The sequence below is a fragment of the Phodopus roborovskii genome, unplaced genomic scaffold (genome assembly GCF_943737965.1).
Source record: "Phodopus roborovskii unplaced genomic scaffold, PHOROB, whole genome shotgun sequence".
In the NCBI taxonomy this organism is placed as follows: domain Eukaryota; kingdom Metazoa; phylum Chordata; class Mammalia; order Rodentia; family Cricetidae; genus Phodopus; species Phodopus roborovskii.
The window spans coordinates 712600-732108 of NW_026126549.1; the positions used below are offsets into that span (position 1 = coordinate 712600).

The 19509-nt window shown below is 49.0% G+C and overlaps 1 protein-coding gene and 1 non-coding gene across 7 annotated transcripts in view; both read left to right on the forward strand.

Moving 5' to 3' along the window:
* Positions 1 to 18919, forward strand: part of LOC127234245 (protocadherin gamma-C4) — an 87090-nt gene extending 68171 nt beyond the window's left edge. For all 6 annotated transcript variants that reach the window (XM_051201114.1, XM_051201116.1, XM_051201115.1 and 3 more), the window contains exons 2-4: positions 2025 to 2083; positions 10527 to 10615; positions 16995 to 18919. In XM_051201114.1, the coding sequence (XP_051057071.1) occupies positions 2025 to 2083; positions 10527 to 10615; positions 16995 to 17221 (375 nt within the window). In that variant the 3' untranslated portion in view covers positions 17222 to 18919. The remainder of the gene's footprint in view (positions 1 to 2024; positions 2084 to 10526; positions 10616 to 16994) is intronic.
* On the forward strand, positions 9598 to 9704 carry LOC127234325 (U6 spliceosomal RNA). Its single transcript, XR_007835567.1, has one exon. It is a non-coding gene; the product is annotated as a U6 spliceosomal RNA (small nuclear RNA).
* Positions 18920 to 19509: the final 590 nt, after the last annotated feature.

Consider the following 19509-nt stretch of genomic DNA (forward strand, 5'->3'; position numbering starts at 1 on the left):
CCCATTATATGGCAGGACCTTGACTGGCCAATAAACAGTCCTAGGGCCCTGGTGGTAACAGCGACCGGACCCTCTCCTTGCAAGTGGGAGCCTGGAGAGCCCCTGCTCTGGGAATCGAAAACTAGGTTTTGGCTCCGTCATAAATGTGCTCAGAGATCTAGGGTTAGGATTTGGGGAAGACAGTCCATCAGAATGCCTGAGACTCTTAGCGAATCTTCCCCTCCTCTGCCTGATGGAAAACCAACCACAGCCAAGGGTAGCTTTATACTCCGGGAAACAGACATGGCGGGGAGGGGGGGTTGGAGGGATGTCTCCACAAATTCAGAAGCTTTTATTCAAAGTCTGTCCATTCTCCACCTGCCTCTGCTGTATGGGGTTTATATTTTTAAAACATCTCCAGATACTTCTGATAGTTGATTGAAAGAGCCCTACTACACACTTTCAAGAGCCAGTGGGCCAGTGGCTAGCAGGAGGCAGAGGCAGGAGGATCTATCTCTGTGAGTTTTACTTATCTACAGAGTGAGTCCCAGGACATAGCCAGGGCTGTACAAAGAGACCCTGTCTTGAAAAAACAAACAAACAAAACAAAATAGAAACAAAGAACCAGGATATTTCATTTGCCCTTCCTTTATCCCTGGATAGTTATTGGCCTAATAGTAGTTACTTTCACAGAGGTCAAGTAAGTCGCTCAAATTCAGAATAAATGATGATAAAGAGTCCGCCCCAGGTCTGTTTAACTTCAGTGTGTGCCAGCTTGGCACTTGAACTTTGTGAAGCTGGACAAGAGATGGTTGGCATCTTATAGGATGAGACAGGATGGAGCTCTTTTCCACCCTGGGACCTCCAATATGGAACAAAGATTTTGGGGCTCCCCTTTCTCAGCAGCAGTCACTGAGCAAACTTGTTCCTGCTCTGTTCATACCGGTATAGAGTTTTGCCATACTTCCTGGGAGATCACAGCACATTCTGCTGCCTGCACCTTTCTCCATGGCAGCCTCACAATGGTTCTCATGGCACCCGATGCCTTCTTAGGGTTCTGAGTTCCACTCACAGTTCTACCACTTGTGAATCTCAGTGTGAGCCACTGGCAAGTCTTCCTTCTCACCAGTGTAATATGAGATGCCCACACTCTCTTCTCCTGGGAGCCTGGGTGAGAATTAATTACCAGCACATCCCAGGGACTGGTAAAAGACTTGACTGTAGGATATGTGTGGTGGGACACCACATCCCCTGGACGGACCTGAGGATCTTGGAAATTGAGTGATGACTGGCAGAGCCCTGCACATGGAGCTGGAGACTTATTTGGCTCTGCTTGGAGACCATAGAATGTGGTCCCTCTGGACTCCATCCCAGCCGTTTTCTCTGCCTTGGACAGAGCTGCCTTGTTCACATCCCCTTAGTCACAGGCCATTGTGTGGCATGAAATTCTGGGGGTGAGAGGCATCCTGGGGTTTGGATGTCCTGTAAAGGCCCAGGCTGGCATGACTCCTAAATTAATAATGTCTTTAGCTGTGGGAAGAGGTCTTTGAGAGCAAGAGCCTGGAGGAGGTGTCCCTCTGAATGTGTCATTGCACAACTTGGCACAAAAAGGGTTACCCAGAGCAGCAGCCATCTTGCTACAGCCAATGCTTTGTTCCCAGCTGAGGAACTGAATGGCTCCTTTCTAGGGCTGGTGGGATTTTGTCTAAAAGCCTCTCTGACATTTGAGGAGGGACATGCTCCTGCACTGTTTCCCAGTTCCACAGAAGACACCTTTCAGTTCTTGAGTTTTGGCTCAGAAGCTTTGAGTCTAATACAGAAAAAAAGGGATCCATTTCTTCAGCAAAGAAATCTGTGCTTGTTCCCTGTGACCAGATGAAATATTCTGCTATTCTCTGGGTTGGTTCTCCCTGCCCCAACTTTTGCAGATGTGTCTACCCTCCCCCATCTTGTCGCCTCCGCCCCCCCCCCACTCCGACCCCCAGGGGTCTGTTTTTCTCACTGCTTTTGGGTACTCAGCCATTTTCCCTCTGTTTTCTCCACAGCAAGCCCCGCCCAACACCGACTGGCGTTTCTCTCAAGCCCAGAGACCCGGCACAAGCGGGTAGGTGACAGAATCTCCAGCCCACCCTCTTCTCTGCGGCATTTTCTCAGTGATGACGTGGGAGGAGATGAGGGGAGGGCTCGGCATTTTCTACAAATGGCTTCTTCCCTCATTTCTTGATTTCAAGGAGGCTTTTGTGTCCTGGGGGCTGCTGTGCAGAAGAAGAGGTGCCTACTCTGCCTATTTCAGAAGCAAAATTCACCTACTCGCCCCCTTCCTTCTCCCAAAGGCTCTGTGGGATCCAGGGATAGTCGGTGGGGTAGGGGTGAGGAGGACCTTCCTTACTTATCCATTGTTTACATTCTCCTCCCGGGCCAGGGGCTCTAGCCTGACCTGCAACTTGAGTAGAGGAAATGGGGCAGGAAAAAAGAGTAGGCTGCCCTAGTCAAAACCTTCCCTGAATCTTGGAGGAAAGGAAAAGGAGAGAGGGAGAGAGAGAGAGAGAGAGAGAGAGAGAGAGAGAGAGAGAGAGAGAGAGAGAGAGAGCGCCACTCAGCCTTGGGAAAAGGAAACTGCTTATAAAATGATACATTCTCATGACAACACGAGAAAAGAAAGCTGCTGTAGTGAGGACAAGGCAGGGCTCCCTCACCCTGCTTCTCCAGCAGCCTTGTGACCCCTTACGTCCTGCCCTGCCTGTTTACCCTGTCTGCCTCCCCTTTCTCCAGCCTGCATCCCCCCCCCCACTTTCTTACATCTGCACCCTCCCCAGAGTCTCTGTCTGCCTCCCCTTTCTCCAGCCTGCATCCCCCCCCACTTTCTTACATCTGCACCCTCCCCAGAGTCTCTGTCTGCCTCCCCTTTCTCCATCCCCGACACCTGTGTTGCCTTGCCCTGTACTGCGCCTGCCACGGCTTGGTGCTCAATAAAATGGAAGGAATGAAGACATTCCACTCTTCCCAGTGCCAGACTGCTTTTCCTCTCTCTCTGTCCCTTTCCTTGCCTTCTTTTGTTTCTCTCCTGTTGCAGTCATTTCCTGTGTCACTGTGGCCTTCTACCCATGCTCCACCCTCCTCTCTCTCTCTTTGCTTCCCTGTTCTGTTCTAAGGCTTACTGTGTCATTCAGTATCTATTTTGCTTTTCATTCAGAGTTTCAGTACCTCTCTCTCTCTCTCTCTCTCTCTCTCTCTCTCTCTCTCTCTCTCTCTCTCTCTCACACACACACACACACACACACACACACACACACACACACACACACACGCCACTGTCCCTCATTTCTTGGCATTTGTGGGCAAGCCGGCACCCAGTCGCCTCCTTCTCCCGCCCCTCATACTTAGAGCCTTTGATAGCTGCCCTCCCCCACTCCCCCTTCCACCCTGTCTGCCCCAGCTGTTCATTTCAATCCAGTATAAATTCCTGCTGAGACAGGAACCCCCTATGGGGGTGGGAAGGAGGATGGAGTCCAGCAGAAAGGCATTCAGTTGGTCTGAGGGTCATGAGATGGGCCAGCCTGCCAGGAGCTGTGGAGAGGCATGGGGGGGGCGGGGGGAGCAGCGGCTTGGGGCTTGCTCCTTTTCTTTGTTTGCCCACATGCTAAGGTGGTGAGTTTTGGGGCTTCCACTCTGCCTTTTCTAAAGGGGGCCAAGCCCTGGCTACAAGAATCCAGAAGCCTTGAGTGCAGGCGGATGGATTCCAGCTCCTAGGCTTGAGCAGGCTTGTCTGCAGCATCAGGAATGCAAAGCACTTCCTAGAAGGCCCCTAGAAGACAGCCAGAAAAGGCTGGGCTGCCATTGCCCCTGCTTTGACCCCAGCTGCTTCCTTGTCTCCTTGCAGGCCTTGCCAGCCTTCTGTAGGGTGTTCTTAGACTCATTCATTGAGTTTTTATTGAGCATCTACTGTAAGTCAGGCACTGTGTTAATATTAGTGCCTGTAAGAATGAACAAGCAGACACTCTGAAATTCCCTGTCTGGTGGAGGAAAGAAAATGGACAACAAATCATACTAAACAAACAAAAACCCATAGTTACAAACCACTGAAGTCCATTGAAGGAGAGCGTGAGTGTAATAGGAGAGAAGGAAATGTTTCCAGGAAGGTGACATTTGAATTGCAGCAGCTTGGAGGCATGTTGTACAGTTCTCCTCCTCTTACCCTGGCCAGCCAAGACCCTGGCCCAGAAGCCACCATTGTTGCTAGTCTTGGAAGCCCCAACAATTGTTTCTCGTGTACCCTGGGAAGCATCTTTCTCCCTGAGGCAGGTCCCTTCTCATCAGTGAGAGCAAGGCTTTGGTGGCCTGGAGTCCTTAGCAGAGCTCTTAGGGAGATGGAAAGGCTAAGGAGATTCCCCCCCTTCTGTAGCTAACTTGCTGCAGTTGGGACATTTTGACTCTGCCCCAAAGTGGCCACAAGGCAGCAAAAGCATGAGGGTGTATGTAATTCAGAAGCACCAGCTTCCTTCCCTCCTTCATTCATTTAGCCCTTAGCCAGGATCTTCTGTAGTCCATACATGGCGGATAGACAGAGATGACCTCCAACCTCACAGAGTTGGCAGTGCGTTGTGTTGTAAAGGAAGCATGCCATGGGGATCTGACCTAGTTAGAGAGCAGAAAGGCATCAGAAGGCAACAAGGTGGGTGAAATCTGAAGGACGAGTCCCAAGTGAACCAACTGAAGACAAGGAAGAAGATTCCAGATGCAGGAAGAACCTACAAAAAGGCCCCGTGGTGAGGCCTCTCAGGATGAACAGGATGACAGGGTGTTTTCTCTTGGCTGCCATTTTGATGACATACTGGAGAGAGGGAATAGAGAAAGGTAATTTCTCTAATTGAGTGTAACCCTGGTTACAGCCCTGAACTGCTTCTCTGCCCACTATCTGGCCCACTGTCTGCCAGCCCTTCTGACCAACCACATCCAGTTTAGAACTCTTGAGTAGCCCAAGGTGAAGCTTAAGGCAACAGTAGGTCACACTGCTCAGGCAAAAGGGCAAGAGTCACATTCCAAATTTCCTTGCTGGTTGCATGTTTCTCCTTCCCACACTCACACGGTGCCTTCTCAGTTCATCCTTCTGGCTTCTGATTGCAACACAAGCGCCGCTCTAAGCCTTGAAGCCAACAAGCTATTTCTCTCTCTCAGGCTGTAGCCCAGTCTGTACCTTGCTCTGAAGCTGTTCCCAGAGTCTCTGATACCACCTTGTTCTCCTTTGTAGTTCCACATTATAGTCTTCGCCAACCTGGGAGTCCTCCTATTCCTCCTCAGAGACACTAACCCCCTACCCACTCCATCGTCTCTTAGATTGGACAGTGGTTCAACAAATCAATAACATTTTTTCCCCTTTCTCACAAAATAGTACATTCCTGGGGCTGGAGACACGGCTCAAGCTCCGAGGTTTAGAGTACTTGCTGCTCTGCTAGAGGCCAGAGTTCAGCTCCCGGCACATATGCTTGGGCAACTCAAGCGAGATAGATAAACGAGAGATAAAGAAAAAAAAGAGAAACTTCCCCATAATCTAGAAAGAATGCCTAACATTTTTGTTTGTTTGTTTGTTTTTGCTTTTGAGACAGTGTTTCATTGTGTGGCCTTGGCTGTCCCTAGAACTCACTCTGTAGACCAGGCTGGCCTGAAACTCACAGAGATTCACCTGCCTCTACCTTCCAAGTGCTGGGATTAAAGGTGTGCACCGCTACCACCCAGCTACTAATATAGAGAAAAAGGCATCTATCTATATGAAAATAGACAATGTGCTGACGCTCTTGGGTCCTGTCATTCGGCCCTAGCTTGCTGTCTCGTGCTGTTGACGGCCCCACCCTTGTACTATCCTCTTGGATTATTTCAAAGCAAATCCCAAACACTACATAATTTCATCTGGGATTTTCCTGTCTTTTTTAAAAAATCATTTGTGGTGGTGGATGTCTTTAATCTCAGTTCTCTGAAGGCAGAGGCAGGTGGATCTCTGTAAGTTCAAGGCCAGCGTGGTCTACAGAGAGTTCAAGGACAACCAGGGCTGTTACACAGAGAAGCCCCGTCTCAATATATCCCCTAGGTCTTTTAATCCTTTTTATTATACATGTTCCTTTTCCACCATTTTTGTCTTTTGGTTGCAATTTATTCATAGAGTTATTAACATACTCATTATGTATCTTTCTAAGCATTTTTATTTCTATAGTGAAGCAGTATGCATAAGCTTCTTTTTTAAAAAACTCTGGGAAACTTGTTCACAGTAAGAATTTTCATTACCAGTCAACTGTAGGAATTGAGGTCATCTTTCCAGTGTTACTGTAGCCTATTTTTTTCTTCTTTATAGCATGCCAGATGAATTCTCCATATCAGTAGAAACTCTTCAAAAGTCTTTTAAGTGTTGCATAACAACACCTCATATGAACAGATACATATATTTTCAGGTGCTAATATATTCGTGCTAAGCTAACTAAACATTCGTTCACATTTTAATACAATTGAGTACAGGCTGATGTCAGTGTGGCTTCCCTGGCTTCTCACGTTTTCTTAGCTTAACACAGGGACTGTTCTATCACAGCCCAGCCCGTATATACTCCTCCGGGACCTCCACACACAGGGATAGGCCAGAATACATGGGTGATTAGGAAATGGGCTTTTAAACACAGGCCATCTCCTTCATGTTTACTGTCATCTTCAAATCGTGGAATGGCCCCCTGAATCTGCTCCTAGGGATCCAGGTTCCTCTGTGTGGGATCATCATGGGCTTCAGGGTCACATTAGGCAGGTGAGGAGTTCGATTCTGTCACATAAGTAGCTGTGTGTGACTTTGACAAGACCTTCAAGCCCTTCTCTCCTCTGCCCAAAATCAGGGATAACCCTAACCCTTATGGGTAGGGCGGCTCTAAGGGTGAAATAGAGAAGAACAAACACAAGGCCCAGTGGGTCCAGGGCTCAGAGCCAGCCCACTCCCACCCCACTCATTTCTTGCCCAGCTGCAGAAAGCTGGCAGCCTGCCCTCTTGCTTGGCCTCTAGCCTTTGAGCATTTTCCTGACAGGCCCACCAGTCATGGTTCCAGCCCACCCTTGCACTGGACCTTTATTCCCCAGGCAGCACCGCCTGCTGCCAGGGCACAGAGTTACCTCCGTCTGTGTTCTCTCTACCCTTTCACCAGCGTCTGGTTCGTCAGATGAGACTATAGGTTCCTGGGTTTCATGGAGACAAGGGTTTTCCTGTCCTCCAAGGGAACCCTCACACCCTCTATCCTTGCCCAAGAGCAAGAGTTTCACATAGTTAAATCTCACCATGGCAACCTAGCTCTTCCCTTCTTCTTCTTCTCCTCCTCCTCCTTCTCCTTTTATTTATTTATTTTTTGTTGTTGTTGTTGTTGTTTCTCTGTGTAACAGTAGCCCTGGCTGTCCTAGAACCCTGGAACTCACCCTATAGAACAGGATGGCCTCAAACTCAGAGAGATCCACCTGCCTCTGCCTCCAGAATGGGAAGGCATGTGCCACCACCGCCTGGCTGGCACCTCAGGAGCTTTTCAGAACTCTGAGGAAGAAGCCAAACAATTTTTTTTTTCTTCCTCAACCACTGCACCCTCACCCAAGTGCCTGAAGGCATGGACATGCTCCTCCCCTGCCTTGAGAACTGAGGACATAGATAGTCACACCCCACCTCTCTGACCCCATGTAACCCTCCCCCAGTGCCTTGTGAGCTGTCTTCCACACCCCTCTTTCTCCTAGGTGACTCAGTTTTACCTATCAGGAGGTTTTTTGTTTGTTTGTTTCGATGGGGGACTGTTTTTTCAAGAAAGGGGTTCTCTGTGTATCCCTGGCTGTCCCGACACTCAATCTGTAGACCAGGCTGGCCTGGAACTCACAGATCTGCCTGCCTTTGCCTCCCAAGTGCTGGGATTAAAGGTGTGTGCCACCACCAATGCCCAGCTTCTCTCAGTGTTTTAATCTTAAAATGTCTCAAACCTGTCCAAAAGCTGAAAGAATAGTATGCTAAAGTACACATATTCTTGTGTTAAAAAGAAACACCAACCTAAATTTCCTATTGGCTTGCGCATGAAGGCGCCCACACACAGGTTATTTCCTTCAGGAGCCATTAGAAGAACTGCAGGCATCACAGCATTTGACACAGTGTATAGCTTTAAGGACGCCTACAAAACCACAAAAATAATGGTCATATTTGAAGAATTTAACATTAATATTGTAAGACACAGTCCACTAGCAAATTTCCCAAATGCTCTCAGTATGTCCTTTTAATCTGCTTTTAAAATTAAATTTAGAGTTTGATCAAGGATCATGAATTGCATTTATCCTGCTTTAATCAGAACAGCCTCCTTACCTTTTTTTTTTTTTTTTTTTTTTTTTAATGGCATTGATAATTTTAAGGCATCCAGACCAGTAGTCTTTTAAATGCCTATAGTCTGGGTTCATTGATTCTTTTGGCTAAATATCAACATAATTGAACAGTCTCAGCAGGAACATTCCATGGGTGGTCATTTGGACCAGACCACATCAGGAAGCACTTAATGTCAGTTTGTCCTGTTAGCAGCTTTTGACATCTGTTTGCCTTGTTATCAGAATTGCTGTTTGTTCACTTGGTAAAAGTTGTGTTCCCAGGTTTCTTCATTATGGTTTATTTTCATTTTTTGTTTACTTATCTCTTTTGAAACAAGCTCTGTCTGTGTGGCCCAGGCTCAACTGATTAAACCACCTGGGCCTTCATAGTGCTGGGACTATACATGTCCAACACAGTGTCCAGCCTTATAAAGCTGTTTTCATCCGCTTGTCTTCTGATAGGCTAAACACAGAACCCCAAGCCTTTTGCATGCTAGGCAAGAACTCTACCAACAAGTCAGCCCTGATGTTTTGAGACGTGGTTTCTCTACATAACCAGAGTGGCCTTAAACATACAATCTTCTCTACTAGCCTCCAGGATTACACACACATGCACACACGCACGTGCTTTCTTCCACACCTCAGGGTCTGCCTTGAAGTCTTTTGCTTGATGCCAAATTCTTCTTTTTCTTCATAGGGACCCAACTCTCCCTTGAGCTCTCTTCTCATTCATTTAAGCAACTTTTATTTATTTACTTGTTTAAGGCAAGTTTATCTCTATGCAGCTCAGACTGAAAAATCTTCCTGTTTCAGCCTCCCGAGTGCTAGGATTATAGGCATGCACTACCAGGCCCATCCAGGCAGCAATTGTTTCTCCAGGGATCTTCTCTGTTCCTGATGGTGCCACTATATGGCAGGGATGTGTGTGGGACCAGACAGGTGTCAGGTTTCTTCCCTCAATCTTGCAAACTAGAATAATTTGATCCTTGAAAATCCACTTGATTGCTAGGTATGGTTGTATATATCTGTAATCCCAGCACTCATAAGGCTGAGGTATGAGAATTACTGTGAGTTTGAAGCCCACATGGGTTACATAAGTTGTTGGTCAGGCTGGTCCTACATAGTGAGACTGTCCCAAAGACAAACAAAAAAACAAAGACAGAGACAGAGAGGAAGGAAGGAGACACGGAAATTGTTACCATGGGAAAGGTCCACACTGAACAGGATGAGTTACAATGTCTTAGCACTTTTAGTAGTTTTAAAAACATGACTGCTCTCTTTGGCAGCACATACACTAAAAAATTGGAGCAATACAGAGAAGATTAGCATGGCCCCTGCGCAAGGATGACACACAAATTTGTGAAGCGTTCCATATTTTAAAGGATGCTGGGTTAAGAAATTGCCTCCTTCATAAATAAAACAAGAAAAACAAACAAAACATGAGTCACTTGATGTTTTCAATGTACAGTGCTTGAGTGACCTAATGAAGCCAGGCCCGCAGTGTCAGTAGGAGACTGACACTGATCCCCAAGCCACTCAAAAGAGCAGGAGGGACACCAGTAGTTCCAGGACAGCCCAGTAAATTTTAGAATCCCGGAGACATGTTTTATTTACATCGTAAAAACAAAGGCTGTGGTTTGACCTTCTGGGGATCAGCAAGAGAGCGTGAAGGGTGTGCATGTGTGTGTGTGTGTGTGTGTGTGTGTGTGTGTGTGTGTGTGTGTGAAGCAGGAAGGACAGTGTGGTATGATTGCAGACTACACCAAGGGCTTACGAAGACAGCGAGCAGAGCAGATCTGAATTCGGAAAACAGCTGTGGGGTTACCTAGGGCCTCCTGAGTTCCCTGATACTTTCTTTTTTCCTGGCTCTTCCTCTAGTTATGGGACATTCCCTCATTGTCTTCTTCCACCATACTCAGACAATGGTCTGATGTCTCAGGTGGTGACAATAGGCCACAACCTAAGGATGGAGGGATGACATTCATTTAATGCACCCAAGACAGCAGCAAATTGGCCCAGGGAATGGACTCATTGGAGTCCGGCCTCCAAAGGATTATATAAACTCCCCTATTCCATTTGGGGAAACTGGTCTTGGGTATGGGGTAGGGATAAGGCACTGGATTTGGGAACCCGGGAAGAGGCTGAGGGAGAATGAGCAGGGCTGGCCTGGGATACTACTGACCATGTTACTGTCTCCACAGCTCCCAAAATGGTGATGAAACCGGCACCTGGCCCAACAACCAGTTTGATACAGAGATGCTGCAAGCCATGATCTTGGCCTCTGCCAGTGGTAAGTGGTACCCATGGGTGTGAGAGGATGGGAGACTGAGGGAGGGATGTAAGTCTGTGTGGCTTCTCTGCAAGATCAGATAATCTCCCATGACCTAGCTCTAGGTTGAGGGATAACAAGGGATTGAGAGGTCCTAAAGCCCAGAGCAGAGTGAGCAAGTAATCCACCAAGGAGACGTAAAGGGAGTAGTCTAACTGTGAGGCGGACATGGAGGCATACACCTGTAATCTCAGCATTCCGTAGGCTAAGGCAGGAAGATTTCCACGAGTTTGAGGCCATTCTGGGTTACAAAGCAAGACCTTGCCTCAGAAACCAACCAGACAGACAGTCAGACCAGTCTGACTCCGGGAAGGGTTAGCACAAGTCACACCAGAGCTCTGCCACTTACTGACCTTGTGACTTGGAGCAGTTTGTTTGTTCTCTTTAAACTAAGCTTCCTCGGCCAAGAAAATGGACAACAACCCCACCAGGTAGGTTACTGTGGGGACTGAAGGAGTGTCACAAGAGTATAGTACTGGGCCCGGCACATGTTAGACCCGGCTAGTGGATGTGGCTGTTCCCAACAGATGACATCAGCCACTCTTGCCTCCAGGTCAGGACTGTACCTGGAGGCACAGGTCTTACCACAAGGCTAAGAAACAGCCTCAGTTGTAACACTGATCGGATAGCCATGGCTGTCCATGAAGAGGTCACAGGGTCCTTCCTCTGCTGGGCAAGCAGAATCAGTTCACCATCACTTAAGAGCACAGGCTTTGGAAGCAGCCAATCTGGGTTCAAATCCTGCTGCCCCACTTAGGGCTGAGGCATTAGGTAAACTATTAAGCCCCCCCTGGACCTCACTTTCACTTATGAAATATTTATAGGTCTCATTGTGCTATTTGAGAGTCAAACATGAGTCCTCAGCATAGGCTTGACAGACAGCGGTTATAGTAACAGTGCTGTAATTGATTAGTCATTATCTTTATTGACCTGTAAGGATAAAAGAGAGAGGGAAAAAAAAAGAAGCAGCAGCAGCAGCATTTTCTTTCCAGACAGGGGCTCATGTAGCCAGGCTGATTTCCAACTCCATAGATGTCTGAGGATGACCTTGAACTTTTGATCCTCCAGTCTCCATCTCCTGAATGCTGGGATTATAGCTGTGTGATGCTATGCTTGGTTTATAAGGTACTGGGGATCAAACCCATAGGACTTTATACATGCAGGACAAGAATGAGAATCTAACTTCTATTACACATGAGTGAAGGTGCCACTGTAAAACTCACTACTTTGTATTCTGATCTAAAATTAAATAAATAAATAAATAAAATGGAATAGATTATAAGAAAAAAGAGCCTAGCACCTGTTGACAAGGACTGACTTCCAGCCCAGGAAAGCAGAGTCTATGGGAAGCTTACAGAAGATTCAGTTCCTGGACTCACACCTGAATCCATAGCTTTCCTCTTGAGTGTAGCTTGGGGACTGATAGACCTATCATCAGGGCCAACTTTTAGGGTTTTTGTTTCTGGCTAATCCTGTGTACAGTGGTGAGATGTGAGGCAAGCTCTGAGGCTCTGTGTTTGGCAGAGGGGTATGAAATGGCCCCCACCGGGAGCATCCCAGGATTCAGCAAAGTTGGGATTCTAACTCAGCTCAGCTCCCAGGGTCGTGGCTTTAGATCTAGCCTGTCTGCCTCTTAGCTGACTGGACGGACCTAGAGGCTGAATTCTCTTGGTGTACCCTGCATTATTCCCCCTGATTACAGTTGCCAGATAAAATCTAGAGTTCCCAGTGAAATCTGCTTTTCAGACGAATATATAATTTTGGGTTTTGTTTTCTGGACAAGGTTTCTCTGTGTAGTGCTGGCTGTTCTGGTACTCACTCTATAGACCAGGCTGATGTCAGAGGTCTGCTTTCCTCTGCCTCTGGGATTAAATGAGTGCATCACCACCACCACCACTTCCCCTGGCTATATGCAATTTTAGTATAATCCATCTAAACTGTTCCACAAAGCAAACTATATTAAAAAATTTTAATCATCTACCCAAAGTTCAGAGATAGCTGGAAACCATATATTTTTACTTGTTATGATTTGTTAACCTAACCCTGTCTGTGAGAGGAAATGATGCTTGGCCTATGGCTCACCAAAGGGCACATGGATGGACGGGTCAACGATAATAGGGCTGTCAACCTCTTGGGACAGAGCTGAGACCCTTGAGAGGCCAGCTGCAGGCGCTGGACCTGGGGAGGTGCCAGGTTGAGCTCTTGAGGGAAATAAACAGGTCTCTTTAGCTGTTGTGGCCTTGAGCCCTAAGGCCAAAAAACCGACTTTTCAGCCCAAATCCAGCTGCTAAAAACAGACATGGAAGCAGTATTTATGGCCCAAACCTTCCCAGAAGGTCTCCCTGGAGTAGTGCCACAGCATGGCCGCCTGCATGCATGTACGCTCCCCTGTCAGGGCTCCACCCGTCCAGCCCACTCAGGACCTGACCCAAGGCCGAGCCTGGGCCCTGGGGGAACAGGCTCTGGGGTGGAGGTGGCAGGGTCAGGCCCTGCTCTCACTTTCACACCTACTTCCTAGTCCCAAAGCCTGAGAGGCTCCTGGAGCCCAGCCCTGGAGAGTGCTCTTAAATAAACACTTGGGGGAGGTGCACCCAAAAGGAGGCTGCGGTTTTGCAGCTGTGCCAGCTTTCAGCTCGCCCTTCGCCATCTTATCTCCAGCTATTGCTATTGTGGGGTCTTTGTCTGACTTGCACTGGTAATATCAAGGGGACCAGGGGAGATGGCAATGAGTTTGGAGCTGGAGGGACACCGGCACCCCTCCTCCAGCTAAAAGAGATCTCTGTATTTCTAATTCCCTGTCCTCTGGGACTAAGGGAAAACCCTATTTCTTGCCCAGGCCAAGTCTTGGGGGGTAGGATATAACCAGAAAGGCCATTGGAGTCTGAACCAGAAGATCAGAGTTAGCAATCCAGCTTCTTCAGAGAAGGGAAGCTGAGGCATATAGCACCCCCTGAGATAGTCACACAGCCCTTTGAGGCCTAGCTGGCAGGGCAAGACTCCAGGGTCAGCCTCCGTTGATTTCAGAGTCCCCTCTCTTCCTGGTGGTGCACCTCAGCACCTCAGACTCTCCTGTCATTCAATTAAGCACTTCCTGTCTTTCTGCTCAGTCTCCCTTCTCTGTTCCCTCACATTCCACACCGACACACACACACACTCACACACACGCACACGCACGCGCGCACACACACACACACACACACACACACCTACCTATCTTCTTAAGCCCCGAAATCACTTTGGAATTCTGGCTCTTTGAAACTGGATCTGGGCCCTTCCCCCTCCCCTTCCCAAGCTGGCAGAGGCTGTGAGCTTGAGGGGCCTGGTAGGCCGTGAGGACTGCCACCTCCTGGACTTAATTAGGGAAATGTCAGCAAATGAAAGGGTTGAGGGGGATGGGTGGGGGCAGCTGTTCCCTCCTACCAGGCCTGCTCCCAGAAGGCCCTCAGCTCCTGGACTTTTGGGACTGGAAACAAGGGGCTGTGAAAAGCCTCTGGACTGCAGGGGCCCAGAGACTCTGGCACGTCTCTCATCTTCCTTTCTCTTGCCTTCTCCTCTTGCCAGAACTGGAAATATTTCCTGTCTCCATTTCTCAATCCTTGGTTGATGTCCCAGAATTACTCAGCCTCTCTGGCTTTAGTCTCCCACTCTGCTAGCTCCAAGGTCTAGGGTGGAGGCAGCAGCTAGGTGGTGAACTCTCTCCAGCTTTTGGTCAGGCCGGGCAGGACCTTCCTGGGGCTTTAACTCTCTCTGTGTCTGTGTCACAGAGAGTTTCAGAGCTGGGAATCTGGGAGTCTAACTCCCATTCCCCTCCCACCAGCTCCAGTCAGAGAGTATAGTGGAGTGGCAGTCACACTGGATGAAGAGGGTGACAAGGAGGGGCAACTGTGCCTAGTATTTACTGAACACTTGTCAAGTGCCAGAGCACTGAGTGTCCATCTCATCTAATCCTCATGGGACCCCCATGATGGATATTTTTGGATTTCAGCTGCTAATGTGGACTCAACTCTTCCGGAGATCACATTATCATGCAAATCTGGGACCTGTATTTTAAGCAAGTGTGCCACCAATTTCTTCCTCTGGTCAGTGGAAAGTTGGCCTAAGTGGCACTGAGTCACCTGCCTCAGGCACTGAGCCCCAAAACTGCGCTATACCTAAGATGTCTGTTTTCAAGACCATTATCATCTGGAGCGAGGGGTGACCCTCATTTGCCCATTTCTTTGCCTCCAGAGCAGGGATATGGTAGAAGTTGGCAGTAGTGGAAAAGGTACCTATTTCCACCACTTAGACACACTTAAGATGGAGTCTCACTATAACAAATACTGAAGGGACCAGACCCTCATCTAGCCCCTTGCTTTGGCAGCCATGACAGGCTGCAGAAAAGACTCCACAAGATGTAGGTCTCTGACTCAGCAACATGTGCTAAGTTCCTGACCTTGGTGGACCTTCCAGTCACTAGGAAGCCGGATACCCTCATGTGGCAAGGAGCCAATCAGAAGTTAGCTGGTGGGCTCTGGAAGTGCTTTATGGTAACAGTAGAGTGCAGAGCATAGCAACTGCCCTAGGAGGACCTCTGAGCATAGCAACCATTCCTGACAGATCAACACAAGACAGGTTGTCCAAGCCCAGAAGTTTACCAATCCTGAGACTGTAGCAGACCCCCAGACACTCTTGCTCTACCCCAATAAATTCCCTGCCCCAGGGTCCCGATGTGTGGAACAGATGGAACTCGTTATACAGTTAAAGACCCTTTGCTTTTGCATTGGATCGGGTCTCTTGGTGATTTGGGGGTTCAGAATTTGGGCACAACATTTGAGGGGTTGTCGGCAATTCCCACGTCCCTGTCTGGGTGGGAACCTGGCTGAAGGCTGGATTAACCCACCATCTGAATCTGGTACTGTCCTTCTCTCAGCCTTGGCCTGACTGAGTGCTATGTTGAGGCTGAAGTGACCATACATGTGCTTGCCACAGAGTCGACAGTCCATTGCTGCTGTCAAGAAGTGGATGCAGCCAGGCCTGGTGTGGCCAGTGCCTACATCTCAAGCCTTCAGGAGAGGAGCTGAAGGGTTTCTAGTAGAGCTCCCCACTCTTGACTCCCCCCTCTCCCCCTCCCCCAGCTCCTTTTGCAATGAGACTGCCTTGGTGACCACTGTATTCCCAGTGATCAGGTTCCAGTGGGCAAGACCTTTTTTCTCAAAAACAAGTGCTGAGGATGTAGCTCAGTGATGGAGTATTTGTGCAAGGTTCACAGTTGGATCCTTGGCACTGGGGGTTGGGAGTGGTGGAGGACAGAAAAAGAAAGGAATACTTCTGTTGGGCTGGCTTGCAAACACACTTGTGTAATCCCAGCAGCACTCAGGAGGCAAACAGTTTCAGGCCAACCCAGTGCTACACAGTAAAACCCTGTCTTTTTGTTTTTGTTTTTCAAGACAGTTTCTCTGTGTAGCTCTGCCTGACTTAGAACTCACTCTGTAGACCAGGCTGGTTGGCCTGGAACTTAGAGGTATATCTGCCTCTGAGTCCAGAATGCTGGGATTAGTGGTATGCCCCACCACTGCCCGCCCACATCTTAAACAACAAGAACTAACTGCCTGACAGTGGTGGTGTATGCCTTTAAACCCAGCACTCTGGAGGCAGAGGCAGGTAGATCAATGAGTTCAAAGTTAACCTAGTCTATAGAGTGAGTTCCAGGACAGCCAGGGCTGTTACACAGAGAACCCTGTCTCAACACACACACACACACACACACACACACACACACACACACACAAAGGACTTGGCTAGGTATGTAATTCAGCTTGGAGAATGCTTGCCTATCATGTGCAAGGACGAATTCAATCCCCACCACCACACAGATAGACATATGTACAAACACAAATGCAAGAACACCCCCTGCATACACATTAATGGCAGAACTGCTGAGCACATGTGCTGTGCCAGGCCTTGGTCCGGGAAGGATAATGTGCACAGCAGTCTAGCAAAGACCCTAGCCAGGGTCAAGTGTTTGAAGCCAAATGCTGGCTAGCATGTTTCCAGCACTTACCACACACACCAAGGTATTCTAGGCACTTTAGAAGCACCTTCTCATTTAATTGTCACCCAAAGTGGATACTCTCTATGACCTTCATCTTAAGGGTAGAAAGTAGATGGCACAGGGAGGCCTGGCTGACTTGTTGAAGATCACGAGAAGAGAGCTGGGAATCAAACCTGCCTTTTATCACTCTTCCTGCACTGAGATTGCCTTGTGGTCAGGTCCCAGGGTGTCATAGGCATTCACAAACGGCTCTATGAGGGAGATGGAGTCAGTGACCCCATCTGACCATTTGTTCTTCCTTTTCTGCAGAAGCTGCTGACGGGAGCTCCACTCTGGGAGGGGGCGCTGGCACCATGGGTTTGAGTGCTCGGTATGGACCCCAGTTCACCCTGCAGCATGTGCCTGACTACCGCCAGAATGTGTACATCCCCGGCAGCAATGCCACACTGACCAATGCGGCTGGCAAACGAGATGGCAAGACTCCAGCAGGCGGTAATGGCAACAAGAAGAAGTCGGGCAAGAAAGAGAAGAAGTAATATGGAGGCCAGGCCTTGAGCCACAGGGCAGCCTCCCTCCCCAGCCAGTCCAGCCTGTCCTTACTTGTACCCAGGCCTCAGAATTTCAGGGCTCACTCCAGGATACCGGTAGGAGCCAAGGCCATGCTCCCCATTGGGAAACAGAAACAAGTGCCCAAGTCAACACCCCCTCTCTGTGCCCTGAGGGGTTGAATATGCAAAGAGAGTTCTGCTGGGAACCCCTATCCAATCACTGATTGTACCCATAAGGGTAGTAGGGTTAGCATGGACACAACACGCCACGCTCCCCTTAGTTACAGCTGAACTCCTCCACCTTCCAACTCAGCCAGGTTCATCCATCTGCTTCCCTCTCCCACCCCACCCACTCCTGCAATCCCTCTCTTAAGCAAGGTGTTCCGGCTGCTGAGGGGGCAGGTGACCCAAGCAGGCTCCTAGTTCTGGTGAGCTGGGCGAGTGTTATAACCTTTTGGCCTCTCCATTAGTTCAGCTTTCCCCCAAAGCATGGTTTGGTACCAGTCTTCTCATTTCCTTCTAGAGCCTGAGACCAATGCTTAAGTTTGGGGGACACAGTCACCATCCCCCTGGTACTGATGCTTGCTGGGTTTTGGGGAAGGCATTTTGCTACCCAGTCTCTTTTCACTGCCTGGGGACCAGTCTTTTGTTTTTCATTGTTTGATGTTCCCGCTGCATGCTGTGACTTCCCTACTCCTCAAAGAAGAGACTCCTTTGCATGTCTGGAGACAGTAGGGGGTGGTAAGCTAAAGGGAAGTTGGGTGTGTACTGATGGGAGTTGGGCAGTGGGCAAAACAGCCCTGTTAACAGGGTCTTGGAAGGGGCTCTGTATGTACCCAGGGTACTGGCCCAAGCCCCCAATTCTAGCCATAGGCAAACAACAGGCCAGACCCTCCACCCTGGTTCAGCTTGGGCAGCTTGGGCTGAGCCACCAGGACCAATAGATTTAAGCTGGCATTTCAGTCCAAGAAGACTTCTAAGTGGATTTAGGACCAGAGAGGAAGAGGGGCCTCTGTGGGTGCTGGGTACTCCAGAGGTGCCCCTGGTGGAAGGGTCAGTGGTCCTAGCAGGAAGGGAGCCCCAGTAAGGCCATTCTTGCTGGGTTGAGTCAAGGAGCTAGAACAAGGGACCAAGTGGCCATAAAGTCTCAGCCAATGATGGGGCTTCTCCACTGGGCCCCCGTAGTCCTCAAGCCCCAGGCATCCACCTTACCAGGTGCCATTTCTTCTCAGAAGGCCACTGCCCAGGCCCCCAGACCACCCCTTCATGGCCAGAGACTGGTTAAAGCCCCCCAGTGCCTCCTTGTGCATAGAACTTCCTCTGCCCACCCTCCTCTGCTCCAGCCCTTACAGTAGTGTAGAAGCTCCCTCCCCCACCCCCACCCCGGCTGGTGTAGAATAGCCAATAGTGTAGTGTGGTGTGCTTTTACGTGATGGCGAGTGGGCAGCGGGCTGTGCCGTCTGTCCTTGAATCTCAATCTGCCTGCGCGGCCCGTGCTGTGTTTTGTGCTGTGTCCATAATGCTACGGCGACCCCCTCCCTGTACTGACTTCTCTATAAAAGCTTCTCTTCGCATAGTCACGTAGCTCCTGCCCATCCTCCTTCTGATATCTCTCGCAAGTTTTATACTCTAATATTTATATGGCTTTTTTCTTCAAAAATTAAAAATAAAAGTTTTCTTCTGAAAGGCTGACTGCGTCTGTTTATCAAATGGAACACACAACATGTGGGTGGAGTCGAGGGGTTTGTACTGAATAATAGCTTTTGTGTCACTAAGCGTCTCGATCTAGTTTTGAATTGCGTGTGGGTGCAGTCTTCATATGACTGTCTAATATGGCGTGCATGCTTATGGTGTCTCTAATATGTGACGGACTGTAAATGGTGCTTGTGGATCTGTTTGCAATGATGTTGCTGGAGAGTCCAACGTGGGGGTGGGGAGCTTGAGTGCATGCGTAACTGAGTGCGCAGATTTATGCTCAGTGCTGTTTCTAGGCAGAAAAGGAGACCCTGTGTGGGAGGGGGTGGAAGCAGGAGTTGGGGCGGGAACTCAAATGTTGCGGGGAGGGCGCTGGGGACTTTTCTGTAGTCCCCGCCCCTTCCCCTCTGTCTCCCACCCCACCCCACCCCTAGCTACCTCCCTCCAGCCACGGAGGAGCTTGATCCAGAGGAGGGCGGGTTCTCCTTTGCCTACCCTCCTCCACTGCAGCAGCCAAGAGGTTTGAGAAAAACAGTGGGCGTCAATATCCAGGAGGCAATTATCTAAAGATGGAGTTCCTA